Source organism: Paramormyrops kingsleyae, chromosome 16, assembly GCF_048594095.1.
Source record: "Paramormyrops kingsleyae isolate MSU_618 chromosome 16, PKINGS_0.4, whole genome shotgun sequence".
Classification (NCBI taxonomy): domain Eukaryota; kingdom Metazoa; phylum Chordata; class Actinopteri; order Osteoglossiformes; family Mormyridae; genus Paramormyrops; species Paramormyrops kingsleyae.
This window is the reverse complement of record NC_132812.1, coordinates 12070192-12086662: the sequence shown is the minus strand read 5'-3', so window position 1 is coordinate 12086662 and position 16471 is coordinate 12070192. Positions and strand designations below refer to the sequence as shown.

At 53.7% G+C, this 16471-nt stretch overlaps 1 protein-coding gene across 6 annotated transcripts in view; it reads left to right on the top strand.

The window, feature by feature from the left end:
• The window catches only part of hdac4 (histone deacetylase 4), a 90618-nt gene that overhangs the window by 43866 nt on the left and 30281 nt on the right, over positions 1-16471 (top strand). For 3 of the 6 annotated variants that reach the window (XM_072700919.1, XM_072700918.1, XM_072700920.1), the window contains 6 exons: positions 5975-6231; positions 7964-8114; positions 9107-9227; positions 11472-11593; positions 15941-16069; positions 16166-16263. In XM_072700919.1, the coding sequence (XP_072557020.1) occupies positions 5975-6231; positions 7964-8114; positions 9107-9227; positions 11472-11593; positions 15941-16069; positions 16166-16263 (878 nt within the window). Of the gene's footprint in view, positions 1-5974; positions 6232-7963; positions 8115-9106; positions 9228-11471; positions 11594-15940; positions 16264-16471 lie in introns of all 6 variants that reach the window. The other 3 variants (XM_072700915.1, XM_072700916.1, XM_072700917.1) reach the window with 1 other exon arrangement.

Sequence of the window (16471 nt, the reverse complement as noted above, 5' to 3'; positions counted from 1 at the left end):
GGTTCGGCACGTTTTTGGTGACGGGTGGCATTGGCTGTCAAGCAGTGATGGGGGGGGGGGGGGTTCTCCCTGGCCTTGGGCGTCCGTTTACCAACAATGCAACAGCATGCACGTTGAAGGGCCTTCAGCATGCACACCGCATACGTGCCGAGTTGCTGTCGGCACGATTGCTGCCCTGCAGATGGAGGTGCGGCCGGTGCTTTGGGTTAGAGGTCCGGGGAGTGAGTGAGTGGGTGAGGAGGAGGGGGGACAGGGCTCCTGCGGGGCGGTCGTACAGAACATTGTGCACCACGCGCCGGCACACCCCGCCCTCTTAAAGCGCACTCAGCACCATCTGCTGCCGTTCTCCCCGGGCCGTGTCTGCTCCCCCTGAACCGACCGCATCGCGGTATCGCTGACAGGGATTTGCATGGTGGTAATCCTCACCCTCCCCACCAACTAAGGTGTGGAGAGCAGAGCCCCACGTTATAAATACCCTGCCGGTGACCTGGATAGCATCTATCGATTTGCTCTGTGCTCGTTTGGGTCTCCCTGATAGCAGGCCATTGAGTTAGCACCAGAACGGACCCTCTCCAGTTGTACAGTGCCTGCCCCGCCTGCCCCGTCTTCCTCTGTGCTCCCGTGCCGGCTAGTGAGTGTGCCAACGCTGCTGCTTCACTTCCACGCGATTTCAGCGGCTCGGCGACGCGTTCCCTGTGATCACTGGCTCGCATCAGTGATGGGGGGGTGGGGGGGGGGATGTCGTACGGTAATGGCGCGGGGGCTGCCATATGTTTGCTGCTGTTTGCCGAACACATGTCACGCTTAATAGTGTCTGCCGACGCCCCTCACCCATTCCTGGCAGCGATCGGCGTGCGGAAAGTTGGAAATGGCAGGAAGCGCCTGTCAGTGGATCCGAGCGGGGATCCCCGTACTTATGTGATGGGTCGAGCACAATGACACGCTTCATGGCCATCAGAGGAGACCTAGCAGTGCCAGGATGTGTCAAACCATCGCTACACGGCTATAAGAGCAGGGTGATGGTTCATCTGTGACTAAATAAGTAAGGACCCACCCACTGTGTGTTTAAAGGGTTAAAGTTGGGGCGCTATGTTGAGGCGGCATGTTTTCTGATGACGTGCTGTTTTAAGAAGGCCACTTTTAGGTATCTGCTGGCCGCAGCTTCCTCCTTGGCGTCCTGAGTGTGGCAGTGGATGGGCGTGAAGTGGTTACGGTGACGGGCAGTCTAATTAGCCCTGGCAGGGGGCTCTCTACCCCTCGTTGATGGAATGACCTGACAGGTAATGTCCCCCCACCCCCTGTCTGCAGCCTCTGGCTGGTTCTCCACAGATGTTCCCACTCAGGGTAAATTGCACCCCCCACCCGTCTCTTGTTCATCGTCCTCTGGTCCGAACTGAGTCAGATGGCTTTGTGGGCTAATAGCGTCAACAACACAAGTCTGGAGAGCACGTCTGTCGGGCTCCTCTGCTGCTCCTATGGCTCCTGATCTGTCTGGGGCGGAGCTCGTTTCTACACACATGCCGCTGGGAGGCGAGGCAGGGGGACATAGGGGGGGGGGGAAGACGCTCAGGCGTGATATTAAATCTAGGCCTCCTGAACCGACGGGGACGTCCTGGATTTAAGCAGATGATGTTTTTGTTTAAATTTTGAAGGTGAAGCCAGGGGGATTGCTGAGGTGTTTCATGCTATGTGCTGCCCTGCAGCTCTGTCTGTCTTCCTGCCATCACCCTAAAAATCAGCTTGCTGTCAGCCTGGACCTCAGGTGTGTAGATCCATGCTTATGAGCTGCGCTATACTCTGAGCCTCTATGCCGTAATATTTCATATGTTGCCTGTTTCGGTAAGAGCCTCGTGTGGATCGACCTCTGTGGCTTGACGAGGTTCTTGGCAGGGCCAGCCCATTTAACCAAGGTATACTGGGTAATCTGTGTTACTCCGGACAACTCGCTATGTCCCCGTTTCCCCAGCAAAGACCTGGTTACATAAGCATCTGCAGTGTGCCCATGTTTCTTCAGAGAATGAGCCGGCCCTCTTTGCCTCGTGAGCTGTGCACTGTGGTCCCATCTGTGTGGTTCCCTTCCTTGTCTTTCCTTGATTGTGAAACCTGCTTGCAGTCCTGCTTATGAGTTATGGCTTGTGGACCCAACCTGTAAGCTGTGCCCATTAATGCCAGCCCTGCTTTCCAAATTCTGGCATACTTGTCTTATTTCCCTCGACACTGTTCTCAGCAGGCTCATGGCAGTTTTACTTGCACAAAAATGTTCTGAGGGCAGAAGGAAAAAAGATTGGCTCGGAGAGATAACCAATCAGATTGTAGAGGAGGTGGATTCAAGCAACTAGAGCAGGCAGGACCAAGACATCTGATTGGTTGGTCCCAGTTCCTCTAGCTGCTTTTACTTCTGCCCTCAGAACATTTTTATGTAAGTAAAACTCCCATGCAGCAGCCTGCTGGCTGAGGCTGAAAAATCTAAATTAGTGAAATGGAATTGAAACTTCACCACCAAAGAGCTGCCACCTCTTAACTGCAGGGCTGAGAGCTGCTCAGTGACACCTTCCCAGCTTATCCTGTACTAGGACCAAGATGCTCGGTTCCTTCTCACCTGCAGGACCTGGGGGCTCGTCACTCGGCTGATATGTGAACCGGTGAAACTTTCATCTGCGTCATTCTGTAAGCTTGCCTCCTCTATCCATTGGAGTAATGAGAGTTGTGATAAACCATCTCCTGGTATATTCTGACTCAAAACATCTACCAACCCCCCCCTTGTTTGGGTAAAAGAAGAAGTGTCCTCTCTGCTTCCCTCATGCGTCATGACCATGCTGGCATAGCCGTCGTTTGATGCACCATTACACAAGGGGGCCAGCGGGTGGGGATGTAGATGGAGGCAGATAGCAGGTTTCGTCGGGGTTGGGGAGAATGACTCTGCTTATATGCGGCAGTGCAAGGAATGCTGGGATTCAGGTAGGGAGTCCTGCTCATAGGCTGTTTGAAATGGGTGAATGATCTTGAGCTTGGGCAAGGTGCCGTTTGCTGGTTTGAGACGTGCTGAATTCTGCAGGCCAGTCTGTTTGGATTCTGCTTCTCTTTGGCGTTTGCACTTCATTTCCAAGTTTAATTAAATCCGCTGGGTCACCGAGAATCAGCGAAGCTGGGCGGCACAGGCAGACTTAGCGGGGGAAGCTAATAAAAACAAAACAGGAAGCGGTGTGGCTCTCGGCCTCGTTATTACGGACATGAGGGGGCGGAGCTTGGCTGCCAAGCGTGATACAGGAGTGCGGCTGCGGCCTCTGCTCCCGCCGGCTCTGTCTCCCGGACCCACTCTCTCTGTCCCGATGGGAGCGTCGTGTTGTTGCATCCCCATTTCACGCCATACCCTTGGAGGCAGAACCTCGAGCTCCTGAAGTGCCACAGCTCCCTAGTTAAACACAACGACACAGGAGTGTGTCACCATCTGACTGGGGGGGGGTCACATGGATGGGAGGAGGAGGCTGAGTTTCACGAGGGTCTTATGGGGAATGGAAATCTGTCATCAGGGGTCACAGGCAGACATGAAAACTACTAGCTCATGACGTGGTTGACTGACTTGTTGGCATCTACAAGCTTCTGCTGCGAAGACTTTCCGGTCAGTGATGCCCGCTCTCCTTCTTGACGTGCATTTGTCATGTCGCTGGCGGTTAAGGCATGATCACCACTCGCGTGCCATTGGCAGTCAGACTCCACTGCGCACGCAGGATCGATCTTCTGCCATCAAACTTAATGGACTCTACGACCCCCCCCAAAATCAGACTCCCTTATTTATATCTCTGATCTTCAGTTGCTTCGGCCGGCTACATTTTGGCAAAAAAATACCTGCTTGGCTGACGTTGGGAATGCGGAGCTGGAAAGGCACCGTGGGTCTGTCTGCACTGCGGTCCCTGCATGGGCACTCCACCCCATCTGCATCAGGGTCAGTTCGACCTTAGCATTTTGGTGCTCAGTAGAAATTCTGGAACGAGGGCCCATCTGTGCAGAAGATTATATGATCCATGCTGGTGGCCCACATTCGAGCTGAAACGGGACAGGAATAAATCTCATGCGGAAGAAGTCATTCTTGAGGCTTTAGGGTACCTGTTTTGTCTTTGGCACTAATGTGGAGTAATAGACTGCTCTGCTTTTTGGAGCAGATCTTAGATAAAGAAGCTGTTTGATTGAGTTGGCTTGGTTGAGGGCAGGTGCTATGTGTGTGGTACCACAAGCCTGTTTGGCGCCCGATTTAAGCCAAATTAGAAAGAAAACATGCCCGGCCGTCTCTCCTTGTTCATAAACACATAAATAACTTACCCTTATATCACCGGTATTTATTCAGAGCAGATCTAGAGGAAGATGTTAATTTGGGAGGACTTCCTGTGCACCGCTTCTCACACCAAGTCCCAGATGAGCAGTTTCCATCATACCCTCCTCCCCCCCCCCCGCCCCACCAAAATCCCCACAGGCTGTCTCAATGCCCTCTTTGTAGGCCCCGTTTGCGTCACAAATTAGATTTTATAGAGTTATCGGGGCAGGATGAAAAGGGGAGTTCTGTCTCTGACGTGTAGCGCGCTTGGGAGCGAGGGCAGCAGACCCCCTTGTGGCGTGGGGCTTCTTGATAGGGGGCTTTTGTTCAGCCCCGCTTTTCTGTGCCCTGCCTGACCTCAAGCCCATCGGGGGAGCAGAGGCAGACCCCTCGCTGGACGTTGCGGGTGGGCGGAACGACCGTGGGGGCGATCATGAATGTGTTCAGTGTTTCTCCTCCTGAGCACCCAGCCATTAAAACCTGCACTCACAAGCCAAGTCTATCTAAGATATTGGGTGTGACATCACACGGTAAACAGTAGCAGACGATGCTCTAGCTACAGGTGGCTTATCTTCTGGATTTCATTTATTCACTTCACATTAACATCAACTTCAACCACCATCATAACAGTCGGTGGTAATGTCTTGAAGTGTGTCCTTTGAATTTTTCCAGCTTGACAGCCTGAAGGTATTTTGCATTCTGATCATTGACGTTGCAAAACAAAGCTCTCTTTTTTTTTTGATTATCCTCGGGCAGGGTCCGTATCACCGATGCACTGCTTCCCAGGTTTAGAAGTTTTTAGACTAGCGGCGCAGGGCACTGCAACATTGCAGAATAATCTTTCTCCATTCATTAGTGCCGCGATGCAGACGGATTGAAGTGATCTTCCTTCTCCACACGTTTGTTTATTTGCTACGGTGGGATCCGGCCGGCCACACTGTGGGATCCTTCTGAGTGGGGCTGTTTTTCGTGGGATGGGAGTTGGTTAGTCTGCTGGCCTGTGGTAGGCCTCAGCCTGGGCGTTTCCTGAAGCCGCAGGCCCCGGCGCCGTGGCAGCTCCCCAGGTGGGGGAGGCCTGATGTTGCCGCTGTGAGTCTCCGTCGGAGGTTCGGCAGATGTCTTTTCGCGGCGTTCCATTTCCTCTTAATGCCTTGCGGGGGATGCTGGGTAATGGGGCTATTACGGGCCTCGACGCTTCTTTTTATCTGGCGAGAATGGATTTTGAGCTTTTCTCCCTTTTCTGTCATTTAATCAAAACACTCCTTTCACGGTTGAATGACTATTCAGTGGGCTTTACGGACCCTCCTTTTGTGGGGTGGGATGTGCCAGTGCCTGCGCCGAAGGCCGAACGTGCCCCGATTGGCGCCGAGGCGTAGCTTTTAACATGCTTACGTAACGGTTACTCCAGCGTGATCCACGGACGTTCCGATGTCTTTCCCATGTTCGGAGTCGTGTTTTTTTAATGGGCAGTTGTTTAATATTAAAGTGTATTTTCCCAGTGAAGCGAGTAGTGGTTAGGTAGCTATTAAGTGATTTAGAGATCAGCTAAAGCTGCTCATTTTGGCCTTGAAAGAGTTCCATTTTGGGTTTGAGCAGTGGGCCACGATCCGGGCCGCCCTGCGGTTGGCGTTCTCTCCACTGAACGTCCCTCTTCCTTCTCAACAGTGGATGTGAGCTCGGCGCTGCCCTTGCGAGTGCCCCCCACCGCCATTCCCATGGACCTGCGCGTGGACCACCAGTTCGGCCTGGCGCCCAGCGTGAGCGCGGCCGACCCGACCCGGCGCGAGCAACAACTACAGCAGGAGCTGCTGGCGCTGAAGCAGAAGCAGGAGATCCAGAGGCAGCTTCTCATTGCCGAGTTTCAGAGGCAACACGAGCAGCTCTCCCGGCAGCATGAGGCCCAGCTGCAGGAACACATCAAGGTAGGCCCTGTACCCCGCATGCCCCCAGGCAGAGGGGAGGGACGCATCAGAGGCCGTTGGCAATCTCAACACTTCTCCTCATGTCCACATGCTGCTTACGCTTATCTGCTCCATGATTATTATGCTTTAAAACGTTTATTGCTGAATATCTTTCTCTTCCGGGCTCCAGCTCATGTGCAGGAAACGCCATGGGTGCGTTTTCCCCCCCACGCTTCGGTCGAATCCTGGCCGTCCTATATTCCTCCGTTTCGTGGAAAGGAGGAGCAGAGTCAGCCTCTCCTTCCATTAATGTTCTTAATGCGGCAAGTAGACAGGGTGGAGCGCAGCCTAAAAATCAAGAGCAGCAATGCGTGGGAGAGCGAGTGCATGAGCATGACCGAGGGATGAGAGAGAGAGCCAGCGTGCACGAGTCCAGTGGGACGGCGGTGGGTGTGAGACACAGTGGAAGGGAGCCTTCAGTGTGCAGCGACACCCCCGTAGTCTGTAACGATGTGAGCGCCACCTATTGGCAGCCCGCTAACAAGGACATCAGTGGGAGGCAGCCAAAGGGACAGCTCTGGTGGGCTCGTTTGAGAGCGAGACAGACGTGCGGGGGAGCTAGAGTAAGTGGAGGAGGAGGAAGAGTGTCGAGACATGTTTCAGGGAGCTGTGGCTTTCGTTCCACCGTCCCATAGATGAGAGAAACATAAAACAGTAGCGTTTTCCAGGGGTATTCCGGAGGGAGCACCTTCATCGCTGGCTGCACAGCTAACACATGCAGGGGCTCCATCCTGTGCGGACACGCCCCCTTGGTGTAACCGTCAGGTCTGCGTTACCGTGTGCCTATGGTGGCCACCCACCCAGTGTTGTCCCAAATGTTTCTATCGTTTGTTATTATATAAAAGCAGATGCTAAGACTCTCACACCCATTATTCAGTAGAAGGTAAGTGTTAGTTATGAACTTCCAGTGACCAAGTGTTTGCTACTGTCCTATGACTGTTCTATTCCTGCTTTGAGTGCAGGAAAGAGAGCTGTATGGGCCGATCTGTGGGCGGGGGTCTAATCGGGCCCCACTCAGAACATGGTAGGCCTTGGTGCTGCCTGCGCCTCTGTGCACAAATTTCTATTTATATGAGCCACAAGACTGAATGGCTGGAAGCAGGCAGAGAAGAGACCTACCTGCAACTTCTAAGCAGTTATGGCAGACAGATAGACATTGGAACAAGGGGGCCTAATTCAGCGCATCACAACCGGGCTGCAACCGTGAGCCTCTGGCCATTTTAGGCCCCCGCTGAGTGACGGGCATCTCTTTCACATGGAGAGAGGAATCGATGTGCTAGCGCGTGCCGAGAAAGAGGATAGCCCGCCTTGATAGGGGATTTAGCAATGAAAGTAGGGAGCGGATTTGTTTAATAAGAAACATTATCTGCCCATAACAGAGATGGGCAAGGCCTTTCGAAATCTCAGTGGAATGTAATAGTCGGTGGCCTCTCTCTGCGACTGAGATGAGCTCCCATTTATTAGCGTTGTGGCAAGGTACTTTTTTGAGGTCGCAGCTCACCGTAGACAGGAATGACACTCATGAAATGTATCTAAATTGTTTCCTTTGCCACATCTGAGAATGAACAACATTTGAAGCGGTTATTGGCTGTTTAGTGTTGATGGACGGATCACCTTGGAGTGCACCTTGTATCCATGTGACTTCTACGATGCCGGTCTGACCCTGATCTGCTTCTTGCTCTTCCACTCCCAGCATCAGCAGGACCTGCTGGCTCTGAAGCACCAGCAGGAGCTCTTGGAGCACCAGCGTAAGATGGAGAAGCATCGGCACGAGCAGGAGCTGGAGAAGCAGCACCGGGAGAAGAAGCTCCTGCTTCTGAAGAACAAGGAGCGCGGCCAGGAGAGTGAGTGGGGCTCGGCGTGGGGCAGCGCAGCCACAGTCTCCGTGGTGGTCTCCCGCCGACTGATCTTCAGAAAGAGATGGGAATTATTGACAGAGCTTTAGCCTTAATGCCTTTGTGGGGACATGGCGTCTCGAACTTGGTCCCCACGGAAACTGAGGAAGCCGTGCACTTGCTGAGAGATGGGGCGCCTGCGTTGAAGGCCGCTGTTTTTCTCCGCTTCGCAACACCGGAGAAACCTGTTGCCTGGGCCTAGCTTTCTCGCCTCCTCGCCGCTAATAAGGGGCACTGCTTTTCCCGTGGGACTTGTTTACGGTGAATGGAGGGTGCTAATTAAACAGAGACATGAACAAGGGGAGATGCTTTTGTTTAAAGCTAAGCCTCGCTGACGCATTCCTAGGGGGCTTCTTCTGAAAGGGGTGGAGCCAGGGGCGGGTCTACACAGGCATTGGTCTTAACTGAAAGCTGATTGACCCCTGAAGTATTCCCTCTCCTGCCACTCACTAATTCAGACCATATCATTGGCTTATGACCAGATTAGCCCCTCTGTATAAATGATGCCCCTCTTTAAAATCCACAAAGCAACCCTGAAGGGGTCATCAAGGTTTAGATCATGATTTTGGAGGTGTCTGCTTTCGTTTATCTGTGCTTTTTGGTAGTTGTACTCCCCTTTGAATAGGCACAGTCATGCCTCTTTCTGTTTAGGAGCTAGAGCTCCAGATTTCATGTGGCCTTAATTGCACATAGTGCGGAGCAGAGTTCCTGCGACGGTCGACAATCCATTTTTCTGACTGCTGAGCCACTAGTTGCCAGAAGCTGCCCTGTGATTTCCTGTAATCAGAGCCTGTATAATTAGCTGAAAGTTATACAACCACACTGAACAGAACGTGGCCAGCTAGACTCATTTACCCATGCCTTCTGGAAACAGACAGCTACTGACGGCCGGGAGGAGGAGGTCAGAATGGGGGTCCTGACCACGTCTTGGTTCCCCTCAGGCGCAGTGGCCAGCACGGAGGTGAAGATGAGACTCCAGGAGTTCGTCCTGAACAAGAAGAAGGCTTTGGCTCAGAGGAACCTAAACCACTGCCTGCCTGGAGACCCACGCTTCTGGTACGGGTAAGTGCCAACTTGCCCGCTCCAGTAACATGGAAACCAAAGGTCAGAGGTCATCAAGTTATGCTATGTGACAGATCAAGATGGCTCATGATTATTCGGGTAAAACTGGCTGATATGTGGATGTTAAAGTTTGTGGCGTGTCAGGGAATTACAGGATATCTCTGGCATTAAATTCTGTTCGGTTTAAGCTTGATAACACTGATAATCAGAGGCTGTCCATTTCTTTCCATTTCCCACAGCTGCTCTGTGATTGATGGTGCTCTGTTCTTTGATGTCAGTCGCGTATGCATCAGACAGAATGTTTGTTCTTTTTTCTCTCTTCCCCACTCTGGATTATTTTAAACACAAACACACCGGACAGATAAGGCAGGAATGCGGCATGTGCTCCGCCCCACAACACCCCTCCCCCCTTTTTTTTATGAATGAATCAGTGGCCTTTGCCGGGCAAGTTGCTCATCTTATATTCCTTCTTTTATCAGCCTCTTGCTGATAAAACTTGCTCCCTTGCAGACTCGAGCTTGCCGTGATGCCGACCCGAAGCACGGGCCTTCAATATTAATAGCTCATGTGCACATTCGCCTCCCTGCCTTTTCTGCTCGTTCTGACATGCTGAAATCCGGGAAAGGAAGATAAATATATATCCTCCCCCTCCCTTCTCCAAACAGAGGGCCTTGCAGAAGTACGGTCTTTGCTGGTCAGTTCTCCCGAAGAACTGAAGAGTGTCTTGGGATCTTAGCGGTGGGCTGTGTTACCATTCGGTTTGCTTGCTGCCCCCAGTATGGAGAAGTAGTTCTCCACACAACCCGGCACAGCTGTGAATGACATAGGCATTCGCCATCAGCTCGGAGCGGATCTTTAGCTGAAAACGGTGTCCGCTTCTGCAGGCCTGTCTGAAGGGAAATCCACTCTGTTTTAAAACAGTTCCGCACCCCCAACAAGGCACTTACTGTGCAAACACAAAAGTTTTCAAAAGTCAATCGTCTATTTTTGAGTGTTTGTCTACTGTTATTTTTCAACGCGGCTCACTGCCGGCTCCAAGGAAGGTTTTCGAATGGCGACCACATGAAAAGTAAAACATTGTTTATTAATCAAAACATTCGTATTCTAACAGCTGCAGTGTGGGGTTTTAAAACATGCATGTTCAGACCAGGATCACACCTCTCCGGGCGCCAGGTGAAGGTGAACAGATTAAATTCGCTGGCCTGGGGTGTGGTTCCAGTCGACCTGAGGTACTCCACTCCGGGGGGGGTTATCTTCACGACCCCAAGGGCCTCGTCTGAATATCCGCAACATCAGAACAACTGAAGAATTTGACAGTTAGCCTTCAGCTCTTGTCTTAGACAAATTTCAGTTCATTTACGTTTTTTTTTACTATTTTTTTCCTAATATGCATCAAAGGATTTTGTCTGAGGTGGGGAGCTTTTCAGAGGCTTCGTGGCTAATCGCTGGTAGTGGAGAGATTGTGTGGGGCTGGGGGATTTGGGGGGGCGGGGGGTTTGAGACGAGATGGCACATGGCCGTGGAGAGGCTCATCGCTTTGCCGCACTCGCGCTGCACTTCAGCCGAGCCATCGAGAGCCATCCAGGCTTCACTGTCTGGTGTTTCCGGGCTGAAGGAGCCAGTTTAATCCCTGCCCGGCCATGTCGAGAGCGTCGTCTGGGCCCGCTGGTGCATTGCGCCGGATCTCTCTACGGCCTGCTAACACGTGCGTGGCGTTGTCGTCCCCATGACTGCCGTCTCGGCATCAAGGAGATCAGACCACGAGTCTCAGGGCCCTTCGGGCGGGTGCATCTTCCCGTGAGACATTGGGAGCGAGAGGAAGGCAAGCAACCTTTCTGAACGAGCGAGCAGCCTGTCCGTGCGCGGGGGGTGGGGGGAGGGCAGGAACCATGCCGAGGTGCCCGGTCGACCGGAACGTGTGCCCTGGCACAGCGCCGCCCCAGCGGGCTTCCGGAGACACTGCGGCCGGTTTGGCAGTGCTATCACTGCCAGGGACCGCGGCGGGCACGCGAGCTGGACCGGCGCCCTCAACCCGCCTCCGCGCTGACCCACCTGGCCGATCCGTCCATCGCCTGGGGGTCATTACTGTAACACTCTGTGCAGCAGAGCCACTCAGCCTTCAGTCATGAATGTGGGGGCTGATTTTTATTCTGCTTTCCATCCTGGTTCTGCTTCCAAGGGCCCTACCTCTAGTCCCTCATCTAACCACAACCCCCCCCTCCTGCCTTTCCTGTATGCTTGCAGGAAAACCCAACACAGCTCCCTGGACCAAAGCTCCCCTCCGCAGACGGGAATGTCGGCTACCTACAACCACCCTGTCCTGGGAATGTACGATCCTAAAGACGACTTCCCCCTTCGAAAGACAGGTACTGGGCCTCTCCTGCTCTGCCCCTCCATGTCCATCATCTCCACAGCAACCCCGAGTGACCTGACAGTTCCTTCTCTTTGGGGTCGCCTGTACTGACTCCTGGTCTGTGCTTGCAGAACTTTCCGGCTCTTTGCTGCCGCTGTAGTCCTCCGCCGCTTACCCATGCCAATCCCTGCAGGACTTGTCAGCTCAGTTTTAAGATGATTCTTATCTGAACGTCTAGGTTAATCTGTACGCAGGCGATGATAATCTACACAGGCTTGTTAGATGCGCGCGAGCACACACACACACGCACACGCACGCACGCACACACACACGCACACACCCCCGGTCTCTATGAAGGGAAAGCTCCAGAACATTCCACAGGTGTGGTACTCTAACAGAGCCCCACAGAGGCTCATTCCGGCTGACTTAGAACCATGGTGCCTTAAACTGGTTCTGTGCCATCAGTGCAGTCCTGCAGAGAAGGGACCCTGCAGCAGAAGGGACAGGAATGAGTCCGGATCGGTCTTGGGGTCCGGTGGGTGATGGTTGAGGTTCAGGTGCAGGGGGAGATCCAGCGAGGTGACCTCAAGGGGGGTTCCTGTTACACTCCAGCATGTGTGTGTCATGTAGGTTTTCATTCCGGCTATGGGCCCTTCAAGTCTGAATTGAGACCCCCCCCCCCTCACTTCAATTCCCCCCACCATGTCTTTCAATGAGGGACAGCCTCCAGTGAGATTCCTGACGTAGGAGTGACGGACACATTTTATTTATAGTTCCTGTCATATATTTTTTTTCAAAGGGCAAGCAACTTTTAAAGGCGACTAGTAAAAAGCAACACCAGCCCGGGAATTCGGGCGCGGGGGGGTGGGCAGCAGTGCCAGCGCAGTGCTCTGCCGGCGGGGGTGAGGCCGTGAAGCACTCTTTGTACGCTGTAATTATTCACTTAGCGGTGAGCCCGGCGTGAGCTCCGAGCTGTCCGGCCTGATTCCACGGCTCCCGCTGGAGACAGACCTCAGTTTGCTCTGGCTAGCCGGCCCGCATTCCTGCTGCCTGGGGAGCGCCGCGGGGTGGGGGCGGAGGGGATGGACCACCGGACGGCCAGAAGCCGTGGAGTCCTCTTCTAGGTCAGCACGGCCACTATTGGGGACTCGCGCCAGATCAGGTCTCGGTTGGTCTGCCGTGAGGGGGATGGCTGTGGAAACGGACCCCCCCGCCCCATGTCTGTTCATTCTGGCTGCGGTGACATGGTTGTGGGATTTGCTTATGTAAATGATGGCAGTTCTTCATGAGCCCCCGATTCATTCCATGGCCCGATACTGGCTTCCTCCTACACTCAGCGCGCGTCTCAGTCGTACAGGAAACTCGGCGGACCTTCCTGGGCCCCGCCCCCTGACATTTACAATGTGACCACAAAGCGTACATGGTGTGAGGTTGAGCATGTGCACCGGGGCTGCCCTCTCCAGCTCCTAGGAGGGTTTCAGCCGCAGCGTAACGTACCTCGAGTGAAGCCTATTCGGTCTTCTCCAGTGTGTTTTTTTTTTTATATACATCACGTTGCAAAGCAGGTTCTTTTGGCCGCATATCAGTCATGGATGCCGAGTGGGACTGTTCCACACAGGCTACCGATTGTCCATTGCCCCATTTTGTCAGCCCCCAGTCCGGGTCTGGCCTCACCCTCCAGTTCATCGCCTGCCTACGCCCCCATCTGACCCTGGCTCGCTCCACCCGACACCCCCGTCCCTGCTCTACGGGGGCTTTTGTTCCACGTTTCCCATGACCCATTGAGAACAGGCATACTTAGCTGGGGGTGGAGCTCAAAGCTCGGAACATAGTAGCCTTTGTGCATGGCAGTAATGTGATGTGTGATCCATCCCCCCACCCCCCCCCCCCCCAGTCTCAAAAACCCAGCCCTGTGTCGACCCTTCCTAACATCCACGGCTCTGGCCGGCACCCGGGTCACAGAAGCCGGAGGGTGTCGTTCCGGACATCCTCTCAGGAGATCCAGCACATTTACACGGACACCTCCCTGCCACTTTCCGATTGATGCCATGGATCCCAATGTGACAGCAATGCCAAAACAGAAATAGCCAGAGTTCCACAGGCTATTGGCACATCTGATTGGCCAGCACGTAACTGGGCGGGGATTAATACGACGTTCAGTGGCATCTGCCATTGTGTGCTCCTGGCCCCACACCACGCCCAGGGAACAGGATTTCTGAGCTTTACCGAACATCCCCACATGTTCCATCCTCATGTCCCGATTGCGTTCTGCCTGTCTACTAAGAGAAGGTAAAAAAAATCACAGCCTCCCGCTGTCTCATAGGGAGGGATGGGCGTGGCCAGTGGCTAGTCGTTGCATGTCTTGTTTCGTTTATTTTTAAACGCGCTGATGCGAGAGGCAGCCCGCTCAGCGGCGCTCCGGGCGATGACCAGATAGCGAGCTCCTTCATCACGATTGTTCCGCGGGCCCTCATTGGATCGCCGCCGCGCACCGACGGTAGGGGGCCCAGCAGATGCCACACGCAGATACCGGCCCGGCTGGCCGTGCCCCACGTGCCCATCTCCATCACGCCAAGACCGTCTTTTCCCTGCTTTCACATTTTTGTTAGGCAGTTTCCTGTAATTCTTTTAATACATGGGAATGTACATAAAAATAATCTGAAAATGTCTTTTTTTGTTTTGTTTTTTTTCTCTGTTAATTCCGTCTGTGGTTTATTCTGGCTCGCGGCGCATAAATTGAGCACAAATTTAATCATACAGTGTATAGATTCTCACCAGCCCTCCATCATCTCCTTATGAGAGCTATGATGTATAAGAGTGTCTTTTTTTGTTATGATTGGGGGGGCGGCGGTGTGGGGGTTTCCCTCGTCATTCCTCTGCTTTTCTGATGCGCCGCCAGGACGCAGACGGACCTCGCTCCCCAGATTCACACCCCTGCCAGTTTGCTTATCTTTCTCACTGCGTGGCACACGGCGAGCTCTGGCCCCCGATTGGAGCAGGCGTGCGTCACTCACTGCCAGCTCCTCACACGTTCCCGGGAGGCCCCGATAGGCCGCTCTGGCTCAGCTTGATCCCACCCCCTCACAGCGCTCCTCCGACTGGGAGCTGTAGGTCACAATGTGTCTGGGGGGGGTTGGTTGGCGGACCCATTTGCTGGGCCGACTGGCAGCTTGTTCTTTGCAGATTATCCCTTACAGCCTTTGTGTCGTTATGCTTAGTCATACGATACATGTGGTCTGGGTAGCAATGTTTAAAACGCTTCTGTGTGTTGGTCCTCCTCTTACTGGAGAATTTTGAAATGGCGCCTCTCGAAGGCGAATCGTGTGCGGTACGAGTCACAGGCCGACAGCATCTGGTCGAAGCAGCATGACTGAGACACTGAGAAGGGTCACTGGGTTGGGGGGGGGGGGCTCTCCAATATTCATACTGGCCAGGAGCAATTAATCTCACCTCAGTATGAAAAGGGCAGAGCTGTGAGGAAATCGCTCACCTGTTACCTGCCCCCAGAACCCAGTGCATGCTGGGAGGTGGGCGGCAGCAGGTAACAAACCATGTGGTACCCTGTCGTGTTTGACAGACCCAGGTCAGGGGGAGGACACCCTTTTGTTTGCGACCCGCAGCGTCAGTACCGTGCCGTTTATTTCCACGCATGCAGTGACGTCCTCGAGCAGGATGCTGTGAAGAGGCGCTGAATGGCTGGGCGACCTGCATTAGCAGCCCCATCTGCCGCTGGACATTCGCTCACCCGCTCGGTTCCGGTTAATGGACTGGCAGGAATTCCAGAGGTCCAGTCTCAAGGCCAGTGCCTTAACCGCTAAACCATGAGAGGTGGGGGCCCCGTCCATCCTCACATTAAGGGAAGAGCTCGCAAATGTGTCTCCGGATGGAAGCGGTGGGCCTGGGATATTCTCTGGTGTTATTTCATGGTGCTCTCGCTTAGGGCTTCTGCACTTTCAGTTCATACATTATACATCGGGGAGGAGGGGGGTGCTGAAGTGTTTTCCGGAATATCTGATGCTCCGCCTCTTTGTGCATTAACACGCCCTTTATGACCCTTTTAACGTTTTTACAAAAAAAGGAAAGAAACGTAAGGGTATCACCCGCTGTCACGTTCCACACAATTAGCAGCGTGTTCGGATTCAGGCTCGAATCAGGCCGTTAATTTAGTGGGCTTTCCACTGGCTAGATTATTGGGGTGGGTGGGTGTAAAAAATGTTAGTCCAGATGCAAAAATACGGGACAAACGGTGTCCTGCCAATGAAGACACTCCGTTCTCAGTTCAGACCTGTTCGCTGATTTAACCTGATTTAAATAAAAAACCCTCCTTGACGGTCTGCCCCCCCCCCCCCCCCCCCCCCAGCGTCGGAGCCCAACCTGAAACTGAGGTCGCGACTGAAGCAGAAGGTGACAGAGCGACGTAGCAGCCCACTGCTTCGCCGGAAGGATGGCCCCATCAACACTGCCAAGAAGCGCTCGCTGGACATGGCCGGTAGGCCCCACCCCCCATCCCGACCCCTGCCGCCTGGCCTAAACCCGGTTCTCACGGACCTGCGGCGTCTCCCTCTAATGGGAATCTCCTTCTCAGACTCAGCGTGTAACAGTGCCCCCGGTTCTGGGCCCAGCTCTCCCAACAACAGCTCCAGCAACATCACCAACGAGAACGGCATCGGCAGCCCTGTGGAGGTAAGCGCCAGCGCTCCTGCACCGTGAACCCGCACCGTCTCACTTTCCGGATGTTTGACCATGAACCCAGTTGACACCTTGCTTTTGTAAAGCGGCTCCATTCTTTCCATTTCCTGTAACGTTGGCAGCCACACTTGTGGGGGTTGGGCAGCCAGTCGACCTTGGACCCCTACAAGTTCTTCATCTCCCTACTCGGGAGTTTTTAGTT